This window comes from Semicossyphus pulcher, unplaced genomic scaffold, assembly GCF_022749685.1.
Source record: "Semicossyphus pulcher isolate SPU_LCO1_2020_fin unplaced genomic scaffold, fSemPul1.0.p SCAF_6, whole genome shotgun sequence".
Taxonomy (NCBI): Eukaryota; Metazoa; Chordata; class Actinopteri; order Labriformes; family Labridae; genus Semicossyphus; species Semicossyphus pulcher.
Window position 1 is genome coordinate 1,529,416 of NW_027211737.1, and position 14,810 is coordinate 1,544,225.

General features: G+C 42.1%; 1 protein-coding gene across 1 annotated transcript in view; it reads right to left on the bottom strand.

Moving 5' to 3' along the window:
• Nucleotides 1–14,810, bottom strand: part of arid3c (AT rich interactive domain 3C (BRIGHT-like)) — a 62,869-nt gene that overhangs the window by 13,358 nt on the left and 34,701 nt on the right. Inside the window, exon 3 of the mRNA XM_069683527.1 lies at nucleotides 7,294–7,366. Coding sequence (XP_069539628.1) covers nucleotides 7,294–7,366 — 73 coding nt within the window. The remainder of the gene's footprint in view (nucleotides 1–7,293; nucleotides 7,367–14,810) is intronic.

Here is a 14,810-nt window from a genome sequence, read left to right on the forward strand (position 1 = left end):
CAACGGATGTTGCCATCGACCTTGTTGTTTAATTGTTTAGTTCATTTTAATCCGTGTTCAACAGGTTTTATTGAACAATTAATATCAATATCACTCGGCATGTGTGGCGGCCAGGTTCTGCTGTCAGCTCATGCAGCCTGAACCTCTCCTGAAGTCCTGAGCTGTCAAGAACGGCCTTATTGTGTGCTGGGCCGCAGAACGCCGCCAGTGTCACCATGCTGATCCCATGCTGCAATGAACATGTTGAAGAACCTCTCTGACACTATCCTCATTAACAACCTTTAAATGAGACTCCCAAACTTGTCTGGCAAAACTGCCACAGACTTCCCCGCAGCCAGAAAGGGGGGTGAAGATGAAGAGGACTCAGCTACCTGCTGAAGGCAAAAAATCAAATACAGAGCCACACATCCCCTAGTGGGGCTGGATCCAAAACAATCAAGTATATCAAAAAAATATAGAAAGATCCGCACACCAGGAAGCTCCCATAGCGATCTTTCTATATTTTTTTCAGCTACCTGTTGAGCCAGAGAGAGAGAGATGGAGAAACCCGATTCAACCGAATCGTCCACGAGCGACAAAAGCCGTCCTGAAAAGGCCAGAGCGCCAAAAGAGAGCCTGCTGCCACACCCATCAGATGATCATCAGGAGATACAATTACATCTCCCATGTCTCCCAAACATCAAAGATACCAGTCAGATGCATCTACAATGTGGTCTGTTGTCAGTCATTTATGGATCATGGTTGTATTCATTGTCCCTGTTCATTCATTCATAATGTATTCATTTATACTCCGTTTAGATATTTGTATTTAAATAAACCTTTCATTTTTAAAGACCTTGATCCATGTGATTTGTGTGTGTCTGAAATGGTAAAGTCACTGTACCTCGTAGTAACCCTGAGATCATGAGCCTAAAGTCATTAATGAACTAATTATACGTTTTCCCTTTTTTGTCACAATTTGCTGTCGTCCAACACTGAATTTAAGGCAAACCTAAATTCTGTTATTTAACATAAAACTAGCGATTTCTGAGAGTCGAAGTTGAGTGCCATCACTCTCCTTCACCTTTTATACCAATTTTATAATTTTGAGTTGTGAATTATTGTTACAGATTTTGATATTAATTAGTTGTTAATTATTGATCTTGCTACCCATTTACGCTACACTGTTTAAGAAAATAAAGTTCCTGCGTGTCTAAAACTGTGAGAAGGAAAAAAGTAAAGTAACTATAATAATAAAAATGCTCAGTTTGTTTCTCTGGCTGCAGACTGAAGAGCAGGAACAGAAATAAAGACAGTGAACATAAAGAGAATTATTTATGGTCGCAGGGATCGAACGCTCTGCCATCTTTAAGGAAACTCTCAGTGGCCTTTTCTCCTGGAGTCATTATGTGCAGGACAAACGCTGGTTTAAGAAGAATTGCTGATGGAGGCTGAGAGACAATAATCAATTAATAAGCTGAGAGGGGGACAGTAAATCACAGCCAGTATTTATCAGCTCACAAAGGGGCCCGCATGCCTTTGTCTGCTCTGATGAGAGAGACAGACAGCCGCTCAGACACACACAGACACACTACAGCTGTGTCCCAATTCAGGGGCTGCATCCTTCAATATATTTCAAGGCTGATTGCATGAAGCGTGAATAAAGGTTGGGATGAGTCGGCGATTCCAACCAGTCAAACCTGGGAGGGAGTTTACCTGTCAGTTGGTAAAGGGTAGTGGACAACCATAAATGGCCCTCATCTTTCCACCTGAGGATGGATGACCCCACCACAGACTACATTCCTGACATACTGGACTTCAGGTTTGGATATGTGATTTATTTTTTAACATTAATGACCAACCCAGGATCTTGGTGGCCTCTGTCAAGGGTATCCCTCACAGAGGTCAAGGGTGGTGAGAAAGGTTGCATTCCCCAAACGAGCAATAAATTCATCAACTCTTGGCATGGGATAAGGTTCAAAAGCTGACACTGCATTCAGTCTAGAACAGTTAACACAGAACCTCAGTTCTGGGTCGTCCTTCTTAGGGACGAGCACCACAAGGCTACACCACTCACTGCGAGACATTCAATGACTCCCATGGCCAACTTGTACGGCACCTCTTGCTTCAGTGCTGCTGTAAGCCCTGCTGGTACTCTGTTGGAGGTTTCCCTGATTAGTTCCCTAGTCTTGGACTCATTGACTGTATAAACAATAGACGTAGTCTCAGTGACGTCACCAATAGTTTTCTGAAGAAGCGTTTTGAAGCCTGAATTCTGCTGGTGCTGAGATTCGCCATATTGGAAATGCCAGAGCCGGTTAATCCAGGGGCAGGCAAAGGTGAGTGCCAACAAGCTGAGGCCTATGGGCAGGCCTCAGAGACGTTTCTAGAGGTAATGATGAGGAAAGTGACAGAGATGTTTCTTGAAGCATTAATGATAGTGACAGAGATGTTACTAGAAGCATTAATGAGGACAGTGACGGGATGTTTCTTGAAGCATTAATGATAGTGACAGAGATGTTTCTAGAAGCATTAATGAGGATAGTGACAGAGATGTTTCCAGAGGTAATGATGAGGATAGTGACAGAGATGTTTCTAGAAGCATTAATGAGGATAGTGACGGAGATGTTTCTAGAGGTAATGATGAGGACAGTGACAGAGATGTTTCTAGAAGCATTAATGAGGATAGTGAAAGAGATGTTACTAGAGGTAATGATGATGATAGTGACAGAGATGTTTCTAGAAGCATTAATGAGGATAGTGACAGAGAAGTTACTTGAAGCAATAATGAGGATAGTGACAGAGATGTTACTAGAAGCATTAATGATAGTGACAGAGATGTTACTAGAAGCATTAATGAGGATAGTGACAGAGATGTTTCTAGAAGCATTAATGATAGTGACAGAGATGTTTCGAGAAGCATTACTGAGGATAGTGACAGAGATGTTACTAGAGGTAATGATGAGGATAGTGACAGATATGTTTCTAGAAGCATTAATGAGGATAGTGACAGAGATGTTACTAGAAGCATTAATGAGGATAGTGACAGAGATGTTACTAGAAGCATTAATGATAGTGAAAGAGATGTTACTAGAGGTAATGATGAGGATAGTGACAGAGATGTTTCTAGAAGCATTAATGAGGATAGTGACAGAGATGTTTCTAGAAGCATTAATGAGGATAGTGACAGAGATGTTTCCAGAGGTAATGATGAGGATAGTGAGAGAGATGTTTCCAGAGTTAATGATGAGGATAGTGACAGAGATGTTTCTAGAAGCATTAATGAGGATAGTGACAGAGATGTTTCCAGAGGTAATGATGAGGATAGTGAGAGAGATGTTTCCAGAGTTAATGATGAGGATAGTGACAGAGATGTTTCTAGAAGCATCAATGATAGTGAAAGAGATGTTACTAGAGGTAATGATGAGGATAGTGACAGAGATGTTTCCAGAAGCATTAATGAGGATAGTGACAGAGATGTTTCTAGAAGCATTAATTAGGATAGTGACAGAGATGTTTCCAGAAGCATTAATGAGGATAGTGACAGAGATGTTACTAGAAGCATTAATGAGGGTAGTGACAGAGATGTTTCTAGAAGCATTAATGAGGATAGTGTCAGAGATGTTTCTAGAAGCATTAATGATAGTGAAAGAGATGCTACTAGAGGTAATGATGAGGATAGTGAAAGAGATGTTACTAGAAGCATTAATGAGGATAATGACAGAGATGTTTCTAGAAGCATTAATTAGGATAGTGACAGAGATGTTTCCAGAAGCATTAATTAGGATAGTGACAGAGATGTTTCTAGAAGCATTAATGAGGATAGTGTCAGAGATGTTTCTAGAAGCATTAATGATAGTGAAAGAGATGCTACTCGAGGTAATGATGAGGATAGTGAAAGAGATGTTACTAGAAGCATTAATGAGGATTGTGACAGAGATGTTACTAGAAGCATTCATGAGGGTAGTGACAGAGATGTTTCTAGAAGCATTCATGAGGATAGTGTCAGAGATGTTTCTAGAAGCATTAATGATAGTGAAAGAGATGTTACTAGAGGTAATGATGAGGATAGTGACAGAGATGTTTCTAGAAGCACTAATGAGGATAGTGTCAGAGATGTTTCTAGAAGCATTAATGATAGTGAAAGAGATGTTACTAGAGGTAATGATGAGGATAGTGACAGAGATGTTTCTAGAAGCATTAATGAGGATCGTGACAGAGATGTTACTAGAAGCATTAATGAGGATAGTGACAGAGATCTTTCCAGAGGTAATGATGAGGATAGTGACAGAGATGTTTCTAGAAGCATTAATTATAGTGACAAAGATGTTTCTAGAGGTAATGATGGATATTTTGAGCGGTCCTCTCTGATCACAGCTGTCAGAGTTGAGCTGCAGATCAGCTGATATTCCGACAGAGTCTCTGTACTAAGTCTAAAATCAATCTGTGATCGACTCTAACAACAATCCATACAGCTCTGACCCCCTCGGACCAACACTGCTTCATTACTGCATCAACTCCAGGTTTCTGACAGCAAGCACACACACACACACGCACGCACGCACACATGCACATGCACATGCACAGTATCTACAGTAAAGACAAATCATCTATTTCACCCTCTAACACTTTAAACAAGACCAGGTCAAAACCTCTATGCCCCTGACCACATTAGGTCAGTGTGCGCTTTTGTGGGCAATGTGTTACAAGGACGGTCCTTATGAGGCCGATGACAACGTGTTTGAAAGCAGGTGCGTGCTGTGGACAGCAGAGGATCAGCCCCGCCTACTCCCCGAACAAAGTATCCAGAGCTGTATAGACAGAGAATCAGTGGAGGTCCAAGATGCTCCATGATCCGCCATTGCGATGTCGCAACTCTCTTTCTCTACGGCTGTGAAAGTAATGTTGTCCAGTCAGTCAGTTAGTTACTCAGTCAGTCAGTCAGGCAGTTTTATATATCTTGTGTGATCTTCCAAGCATACTGTCCATGTCTTAAACTTATTATTGAATAAGATTAAAACCTGTAATGGGAGAAATTTGAGATCAGGGTGGTCGTTTATTTCATAATGACTTTTGTCTTTCTTTGATTTCCAGTTTGTTCCTGAAATGCAAAACAAATAAAGATAATAAAACTGTATTGTACTGTATTGTATATTGTATATTCATAAATAAACAGTAGTGTATCAGTATCAGACAGCACGTTTATTCATGTGAAGACTCCTTTAAATTTGTGAAGACTCCTTAATTTAAATTTAATTAATTTCTTTTAAATTAATAATTTAAGTACAAACTAGGCTTAAATATCTGGATTTAATTGTTATCATTCATGTACGTTAAACGTTTCTTTCAGCAGTTATTAAAAAGGAAACAGTAAAATGTTTCTGTCAGTGAAGTCGTGCAGTAAGGACATAAAACTGTTTCATCTGCAGACGCGTGAACAAAGAATCAGAGTAAGACAAACACCAGCTGGCCTTAAGCTCCTAAAATAACAGCATTGTGTTTGTGTGTGTGTGTGTGTTGGGGGGGGGGGGTCACTTCGGGACAAGCATGGAATAAAAACGGGGCTCCTCTGATCACAGACACAAACTGACTGTTTACCGTGTTCCTGTTGCTCAGGTCATTCAGACTGTTTCTCTGATGATTTTAAAGAACATGATGGACATTTATTTACTATTATATATTTTAAAATATTAAACATTTCTATGACACAAAGTTTGTTTCTTTGTTTTTACAGCCGGAGAATCAGAGTGAGCCTCATTCACAAAGAAGAGATCTGATTATGTATTATACCTGTGTAAGAAAATAACAAAAGTTCAGCCGCTTGTAATAAGATGCTGAGAAACTTAATCTTATGTTTATTTAGACCTGGATTATTGCTCTATAGAAATAAATAATGGTAATCGTGACATTTTCTCTCTCTACTCTCTGTCGCTGGTTTTCAAAATAAAAGCTATCACACTGCCTTCAACTAGCTGTCACTCGCTGTTATTCTTATCTATTGTTGTTTTTTATAGTCATTTCCTGTTTTTAACTGTTAGCACAGTACAGCCCCTGCAGCCTTGCTTATAAAAAGGAGGTTTATAACTAGTTGTAAGATGTAACCCTTGAACACACAGAGAGCGCTGATGAGGACAGTTTATGTTAAACACCTCTGAAATATAAGAATTCAGAATCAGTTTAATTAGCCAAGTATGTGGGCACACACAAAGGAATCTGACTCCGGTTTTTCTTAACTCTCAATGTAAAGACACACAAATAAAACAAGGACAAGTTAAACACAGACACTTAGACACAAAAAACTACTATATACAGGCCTATGGATACAAATATATATTACAAAGTATTAATATATACATACATATATATATATGTATATATATATATTTTAATTACTGCCACTATCCTCATCAATACCTTATCATGACCCTCCGCCCGCCCCGTAGTTTGTCAAATCAGGAAGCGTTGCAGCCGTAACGTTGAGGATAGCAAGCAGAAACAAACCTCCGTGAGCAGAAATTGAGAAAGAAAAGGGTCTTTTAAATGTTCAGCCTTAAAGCCCTGCTCGATGGTTCTTTTGTACTTTGTATAGAAGTTATTTGTATTTACTTGCTGGCCAGGCACACGGCTGATGCAGAGAGCCCCAGGTTGTGAAACCTTTAAGTGATGAAACTTTGACTAAAATGATGTTATTTTTATCTCCTGCTCCAGACTCAGTGACTTATTACTCAGGAATGTTACACTCAGGTCAATATGCCGTCTGTTGTTGCTTGTTGGGCTTCAGTTTGCCATGTTTCTTTCAGCATATTTTTAGAGCGTGCAGTACCTTTGAGGTTATTCTGTAGTATATTCTGGACAGTATTTGTCATTGTTTTGGAATGTTGCAATAATAATAAACACACATTTGCATAAAGGAAGCATATTTGTCCATTCCTATGTTGATAAGAGGATTAAAAACTTGAGACATATCTCTTTAAGGTACATTTACAACAGGTAAAAAATGTGCCATTAATTTGCGATTAATCGCAGTTAAATATTTTCATTTCATTTGATTGACAGCCCTAATATATCTACATACCAGTTTTTCAGTACTGATGTTCACACTGTACATATTTAAGGTACTTCCACTTAAAAAACACAACACTTTATTAACTTTATGACACAATTCATTGTATTCCCTGAACATTAAAACTGTGAGGACATGTTAGAGTCACACATGTTAAACCTTCATAACGTGTGTGTTAAACTGATTCAAATTTAAAGTGTGTTACAGGTATTGTCAGGTGAAAGATGTGTTATTGGTGGAGAATGACTCACCTCGCTTCTGCATGAAACTGAAAAGATCATCGAGGAACTCTTTACGCTTTTCATCATCGTCCAGTTCATACAACTGCAAGAGAAAGAAGACAAAGGGTTGATAATGAGAGCAACAAACACAGAATAAAGAACGTGTGTGTGTGTGTGTGTGTGTGTGTGTGTGTGTCCTCTGCACACTGGGCTTATTTCTCATTGTGTCAAACTCAGACAAGACAAAGAATTCCTTAAAGACAATCTGAGAGTAACCTTGAGCTCAGTGTGATACACCTCACACACAAACACACACACACACACACACACACACACACACACTCCGTTGCAACAACACTAACAGGAAAATGCTTTCTGGTTGGAAATAACAGCTTCGCAGGTGGGCGACATTCCGAGGTTTATCAAACACATCAGAAACACCAAAGGGCTGAGCTGTCAATCAAACAACTAAACTGATATACTGTATATGTATACTTATAAACTGTGTATATAAACTGTATATATACAGTTTATATAAACTGTGAATATAAACTCTATAAACTGTATAATGTACAATCCAAAGCTGTACATCACAGCAGGATATCTGTCAGTGTGTGTGTGACTCTGTGTGTGTGTGTGTGTGTGCGCGTATTTTAGTAGCTCTCCTCTCCTTATTGGCAGGTCCATTATGCAACGGGTGCGGTCCTATTCAGCCTCAGAGACAGTCAGAGAGGCTTTTAAACGTCCGGCTGATGGAAGTGTGAGAGTGTTCTCTGAGAGTTAACAGACCACCTTAATCGATAGAAGACAGAGGGATGACCTTTGGAGCAGCGGGGCCCCCTGGACGAGGCCCCTGAGATAATAACACATCATTTACCAGAGTATTAGCTGTCACCAATATTAAAGGAGCAGAGCAGGTCAGCACTCAGGAGGAAACAAGGGGGGGTTCATTAAGGGGAGGCTGCCGGGGTGTGTAAGAGTGCGTATAAGAGTGTTAGTGTGTGAGTGCAGCGCTGCAGGTGGTCCACACAGAGCGGAATATCGAAAGGTAAAGAACAGCAAGACATGTCAAAAAAAGTATACAAACGCACAGATAACAATGCAGCGTGATCAATAATGCCCCGGACCACAGTGTCAAGACATTTATATATACTGTGTGTGTGTGTGTGTGTGTATACTGTGTGTATATGTGTGTGTATATGTGTGTGTGTGTGTACATTAGTCCATGAATGGCCCTACGGCACTAGCGCCCCACCCCCACCCCCCACCCAGTAGGGTCTCCCAAAGCAAATTGGTCCCAGGGGAGAGTCACACTAAGAGCACTTCAAAGACCCCTATGAATCGACAAAAATGTGGTAGAGCTACCTAGCTGGATCAGGGAGACCAGGGCTACCCCCTAGAGCCAGACCTCGGGGGGAAGCTCGACAGCATGCATTTGGTGGCCCAGCTCTCATCCATCAGCCCAAACAAGCAACATGGAACTGCCACCTTGTGGGCCCCACAACCGCAGAGACAGGCATGGGGGTCAAATGCCTTGTAAAGTGGGCAACAGGCAAAGGTGGGGGCCTTTGTGCTTATGGACCAAACAGCAGTTCAGAGGATGCAGCCTTCTTGTAGTCCTGAAAAAGGTGTGCCCTAGATAGTTCTACTGGGGGACTTTGATGGAGAAACCTGGAGGGGGGAGGAACGGCCTGCCGGATCTGAACCCAAGTGATGTCTTGTTATTGGACTGTGCTACTCACGGATTGGCCATAACAAACATGATGTTCGAGCAAAGGATAGTTTATAGAGGTACCTGGTACCAGACACCCTAGGCCAGTGTTCGACTTTGTTGTATCAACATAAGATTTGGGCATATGTCTTGGACACGCGGGTAAGGAGAAGAGCAGAGGGGGAGAATGGGGACTCACAATCTGAATGGACCGTGTTCAAAGCCTCCATCGTGGAAGTGGCTGTAAGGTCAGTGTACGTCATGGCGGCAACCTTAGAACCTGTTGCTGGACACCGGCAGTGAGGGAAGCCGGTTAGGCTGAAGGCCGAGGCCTTTCAGGCTTGGTTAGCCCAGGTGTCTCCAGAGGCAACAGACATCACCTGGCTCTGCCTCTGGCCCCACCTACAGCACTTCCTGTGGCTCCGACTTCAGCACTTCCCGTGGCCCTGTCTCTGGCTCTGCCTCCAGTGCATCTGGCCCCGCCTCTGCCACTTAACCCAGCTCTGCTTCCAGTGCCTTTGGTACCGCTTCCAGCACCAGCAGGCCTGCCAGCCTATCCAGCAACTGTAGGCTACCCAATGCCTACACCTGCGGCATCATACCAGCAACCATGCCCTGCCAATACATCACCCTATTACCGACCTGGTTGACACTCAACTACCTACCCTGGAGTGGACGGACGCATCAGGACTGCTGCCATCCAAGTCAAAGACCGGACCTAAATCTGACCAGTAGCCCGTTTGGTCCAGCTCCTGAGGCTTGAGGATGATGAAGCAGGGGATCCACATACCTGAGTGACCTTTCTACCTTAGACTCGACTGTCCAGGCAGACAGTCAAGAGCATCTGTGTTAGAAAGCCCACACTGTTGTGGTGCTAAGCCTGCCTGTTTCTCTCATTATTAGTATGTTTGTTCCGTTTCCATGGCAACACGTCGATTGCGCATGGGTGACGCCATCGGCTTTGCCGCTTAACGAGCCGCATGGAGCTTTACTTTCAGTTTTGTTTTCGTGTTATTGATAATTATGATGGTGTTTTTCTCTCTTGCTATTTCACCTGCATCACAATTATTATTTTCTACCGCTGCCAAATTAAAGATACAGGAAAGAATAGAGAAATGGGCCTTCCTCCTGATATACCAGCATTAGGAGAGATAGAGTTTACCATGGATGTTAGGCCACCAAGTTGGAAGGAGGTAGAAAGGCTTCTTCAGTTCCAGGGCCAAATGGAGTCCCTTACTGGGTTTATAAAAGTGCACTTGATGTACTCAGATTCTTGTGGAGATTATTAAGAGTAGTATGGGATAAACAGGTTATACCAAGACCTTGATGTAGAGTAGGAGGAATCCTAATTCCCAAGGAGAAAGAGTCCTCAAGTTTAAGCCAGTTTCAGGCAATATCTCTCCTGAATGTAGAAGGTAAGAGTTTCTTCAGTATAGTGGTGCAGAGGCTAGCAAACTATTTAGACAGGAATAGTTTAATAGATACCGCAGTGCAGAAAGCAGGAATCCCAGGCTTTGCAAGGTGTATAGAACACACTAGCATGATATGGCACCTGATTCAGGCAGCTAACATAGAGAAAAGAGATTTACATGTGTACTGCACAGCCTTATTTGGAGTGCTTTGACTTCTTTAGAGTGCCAGGGGTGATTGTAAACTTGGTGAAAGCATACTTCCAAGATATTAAAATGTGCACAAGTACGAGAGGTTTCACAACAGATTGGCAGAGACAAATAGGAATTATGGCAGGGTGCACTATTTCCCCACTAGCATTGACAATGCCGATGGAAGTAATCATTAGAGCAGAGGTCACGAACTGGCGGACCGTGGTCCGGGTCCGGACCCAGAAGCTGTCCCATACGGACCCAGACCTACAGCCAAAACAGAAGGATTATGATTCAAAACCTGACGGGGCGCTTCTATTTTAAGCGGCGCAGCTTTTGTAGTCTTTACGGTAGTGGTTTAGTGGATGAAACGTACAGACCAATTACATGCAAGTTAAGCCATCCCACGTGATACTACTCAGCCAATCAAGTCTATGCATTCCAGGCCGTAAACACTGTGACTTTACAGCGCAGACAGAGAAAGACGGAGTAAGACGGAGACAAACGGAGAAAGGGAGAAATAGAGACTACTGTGCCGGAGAAAGTTGAGAAAAAGACGGAGAAAGGGAGAGATAGAGACTACTGCGCTTGAGACAAGCTAGAGCTCAATTCTCTCACTGAGCAAAAAAAGTGGGAGAGTTGAATATAAGAGGGGAAGAAAATGAACCTCTACAACTGTTCAATTGTAAAAATGTGTTGAGATTTATTATCTGCAAAATTGGTTGAGACTGTTGAGTCGAGATGTTAAACAGAAAAGGGGGAATTCAAACTTTTCCTTCCTTTATTTTATTTTTCTGAAGTTAAGCACTTTATTTGAACATGTACAATTATTATATAATAATTATTTATTTGCTCTTATTTTGAAATGCAGCCCTACTTTTATTTAGTAAATGAGAGAACATTATACATATTGGCAGTCATACATATATGTTCAGTTCTGTGTTACATGACAATAAAAATTGTCAAAAGGTTTTTGAATTGTACTGAATTCATTTGATTTGACTGAGGTATTTATTACATGCAGATGTGGATACAACTACTAGGCTACTTAGATATATATCACACTAAATAGTTAGCCATCATGATCTGGACCTTTACTTCAAGAAATTTTCTCGAACTGGACCTCTTTAAATTTTAGTTGAATACCCCTGCATTAGAGCTTCAAAGAGGGTGGTCGATGGGGAGAGACGGCAGGACGGGCTACGCCTCCCCCAATTAGGGCCTACATGGATGACATGACACTGGTGACCACAACTGTGCCCTGCACAGAAAGATTACTAGAGAGGTTAAATGAGAATCTTAAGTGGGCAAGGATGAAAATTAAGGCCAGTAAGTCAGAAGCATCTCAGTGTCCAGAGGGAAGGTAACAGAGAGGAAGTCTTATGTGCATGAGGAAGAAATTCCATCCACTAAGGAAAAGTCGGTGAAGAGGTTGGGTAGGTGGTATAATGGGGACCTGAATGATAGTGAACAGAGCAACTTCGGAAAGATGTTGTTGACGGCATAGGAAGGATAGAGAAGTAAGGTCTCCCAGGCAAGCTAAAGTTATGGTGTTTGCAGTTTGGACTATTCCCTAGGCTGTCAGTTTATGAAATACCAATATCACAGGTGGAAAGGCTAGAAAGGTAAATTCGGACATTAGGAAATGGCTTGGAGTTCCTTGTTGTCTTAGTAGCGTGGGGTTGCACAGGAAAGGCATACTCCAGCTATCAATTACCAGCTTTACAGAGGATTTTGTGTGCGGAGGTCAAGACAGAGTTGTTGCTTTCAGGGAGCAAAGACACGGTAGTGAGTAAATTGGTACCAAATCCATCGAGAGGGAGGAAATGGAACCCAAGACAAGCAGTACAGGAAGCAAAGGCAGCTCTAAGGCATACAGAGATTGTAGAAATGTGCAGCAAGGCCGCGAAGGCTTGGGGCTTAGCTCAAGTAAATCAATGTGGAATAAAACAAGTCCCAGAGAAAGAAGGAAGCTGGTAGTGGAGCAGGTAGGTCGACAAGACGAAGTCATAAGGTGTACTAAGGCTGTGGCTCAGGCTAAGCAGGCACAGTGGACGACCTGGTAAAGTTTAGAGAAGAGGAAGCTTAACTTATGGGACCTGTGGAGTATGGAGGATAGTTATATCAAATTCCTGATAGGGGCTACTTACGATGTGCTGCCATCACCCCAAAACCTGAAATGTTGGGTAGGGGGACCCATCGTGCCCATTGTGTTCAAAATCGGCTACCTTGAGACATATTTTGTCAGGTTGTAAGATTAGTCTGTCGCAAGGTTGGTACACTTGGCGACATAACCAGGGGTCTCATTTCTAAAAGAGTGCATAGAATCCAGACCAAAACTGTCCGTACGGAGGAAACCTGGAGATGGCATGCGCCAAAAATAATTCGGATTCATAAAACCTTGCGCACGCACGTCCTGCGCCTGTTTCATGTTATATGGCACAATCCATCTGTAAAATGTGTGCACGTGAATTAGCTTCTTATTCCACCCTCTACACGCCCACATTGAACCATAAATGGTCAATACAAAGCACCTTGTGAATGGAAATGCATACAAATAAGCCAAGTGGCACAGGTGGTTGTTTACGGTGAATCACGGAAACAACCGAGAGGAAGACGAAGGTAATGAACTTTTTGACAGCGTGACAGAAGTCACCAATAGAGGAAAAAACAGTGAGTGACAACAAGGTGTTACAGCCTTCACGTACAGTAGTTCACTGTCCATCAGCAGCATTATGCACGAGTGTCCCGCAGTATACATATGTTTACAGAAACCACATTAATAACTTCACATTATGACTGAATGTTTGCATCAGTCAGAGGTCTCCTCTGCTCCGGGATATTATCTGGTAGAAGTTTGATCAGTGAAACGCGAGCTTTTTCATTTATGTGGTTTAGTGATGATGAACTTGGCCTGCATGGTGGAGGTGACAGGTGAAGGCAGAGTGTCTGAAGCAGCCACTGTAAGTCTCCGGTGCGCACTGAGCACCTGACGGCACAGTTGTGATCATTGCAGTTAATTAAATCACAGTATCTTTATTGACGGTAAAAATCATACTTGCACTTCTGGTTAAGCATCGTGAAGGATGGCTGCTTAAAACAGAGCACCTACCAGTCAAAGATAAAAATACCCCCTAACAGTCAACAAATTTAATTCAACATCAAATAAATCGAGGAATGAGTGTGTGTATATGTGTGTGTGGGGGGGTGGAAGAGAAAACAAATGGCTCATAAAACACGAGAAAAAAGAAAAAGAACTCGACATGATTTCAAACTCCGAAACAAACTAACTTCAGGCAAGAATTCGCCAGCTTTAAGAAGACGTCAACAACAGAATGATGGCAAATAACAACAAACTACAGGACGACTAGAAAAAAAGGAATAACAAGGCCGAAACATGCATAAATGAGCTTGAGACAAGGAGCATAGAATCACAGGAGGCGATGATAAAAACAATGCAACAAACTCCAAGAAAAGTTAACAGATCTTGAAGGAAGGTCACAGAGAAATAACTTCTGGATATTTGGTGTCCCAGAAGGAGCCGAGGGGGACTTGGTTGCCCGCTTCATAGAAAATCTACTTCAGAGGGAGTTGGCACTGCCAGAGGGGACCAACCTGCTTATTCAACGTGCACACAGAGCAGTAGCGAGGAGGCCAGACCCCAGAGAGACACCGTTATCCATAGTTGTAAACTTTCTCCAATTCGATACTAAAGAGATGGTGCTAAAGATTAAAGGATTAAAACTGATGGCAAACTATTGTTTTTTGACCAAGATTACGCAGCTGAGGTGGTGAAGAAGCGAAAAGCATACACGGAGATCAAATAATCCACTGGGATGACGGATCCCGACTCTATAGCAACCTGTCAGAAGCCACAACAGAGATGAAAAAAAGAGGACTGGACGTCCGGACTGAGAGAACCGACGAAAGCCACTTCATGGAGGACCGGCTACTGAGAGCGTTGTCATGGCAATGCATTTGGGAATCAGGATCACAGAGTGAGCTGTATCATTGTGCGAGGGGAAAACTACAGGAGTTTTGGAGATAAAGAACACATCAAGGGAGGTAAAGCTTTACTGGGATTAAAACTCTATATCAGTCTGATAAAAGCAAGACCAGATTCAATTGAACAATAACGTTAATCATAATGGGTGTAAGGCTTCAATGTGATAAACAATACAGAGACTTGAACCCTAGCTTGCCTCCAAGTAAGTCTTCTCATAAGACATTTAAAG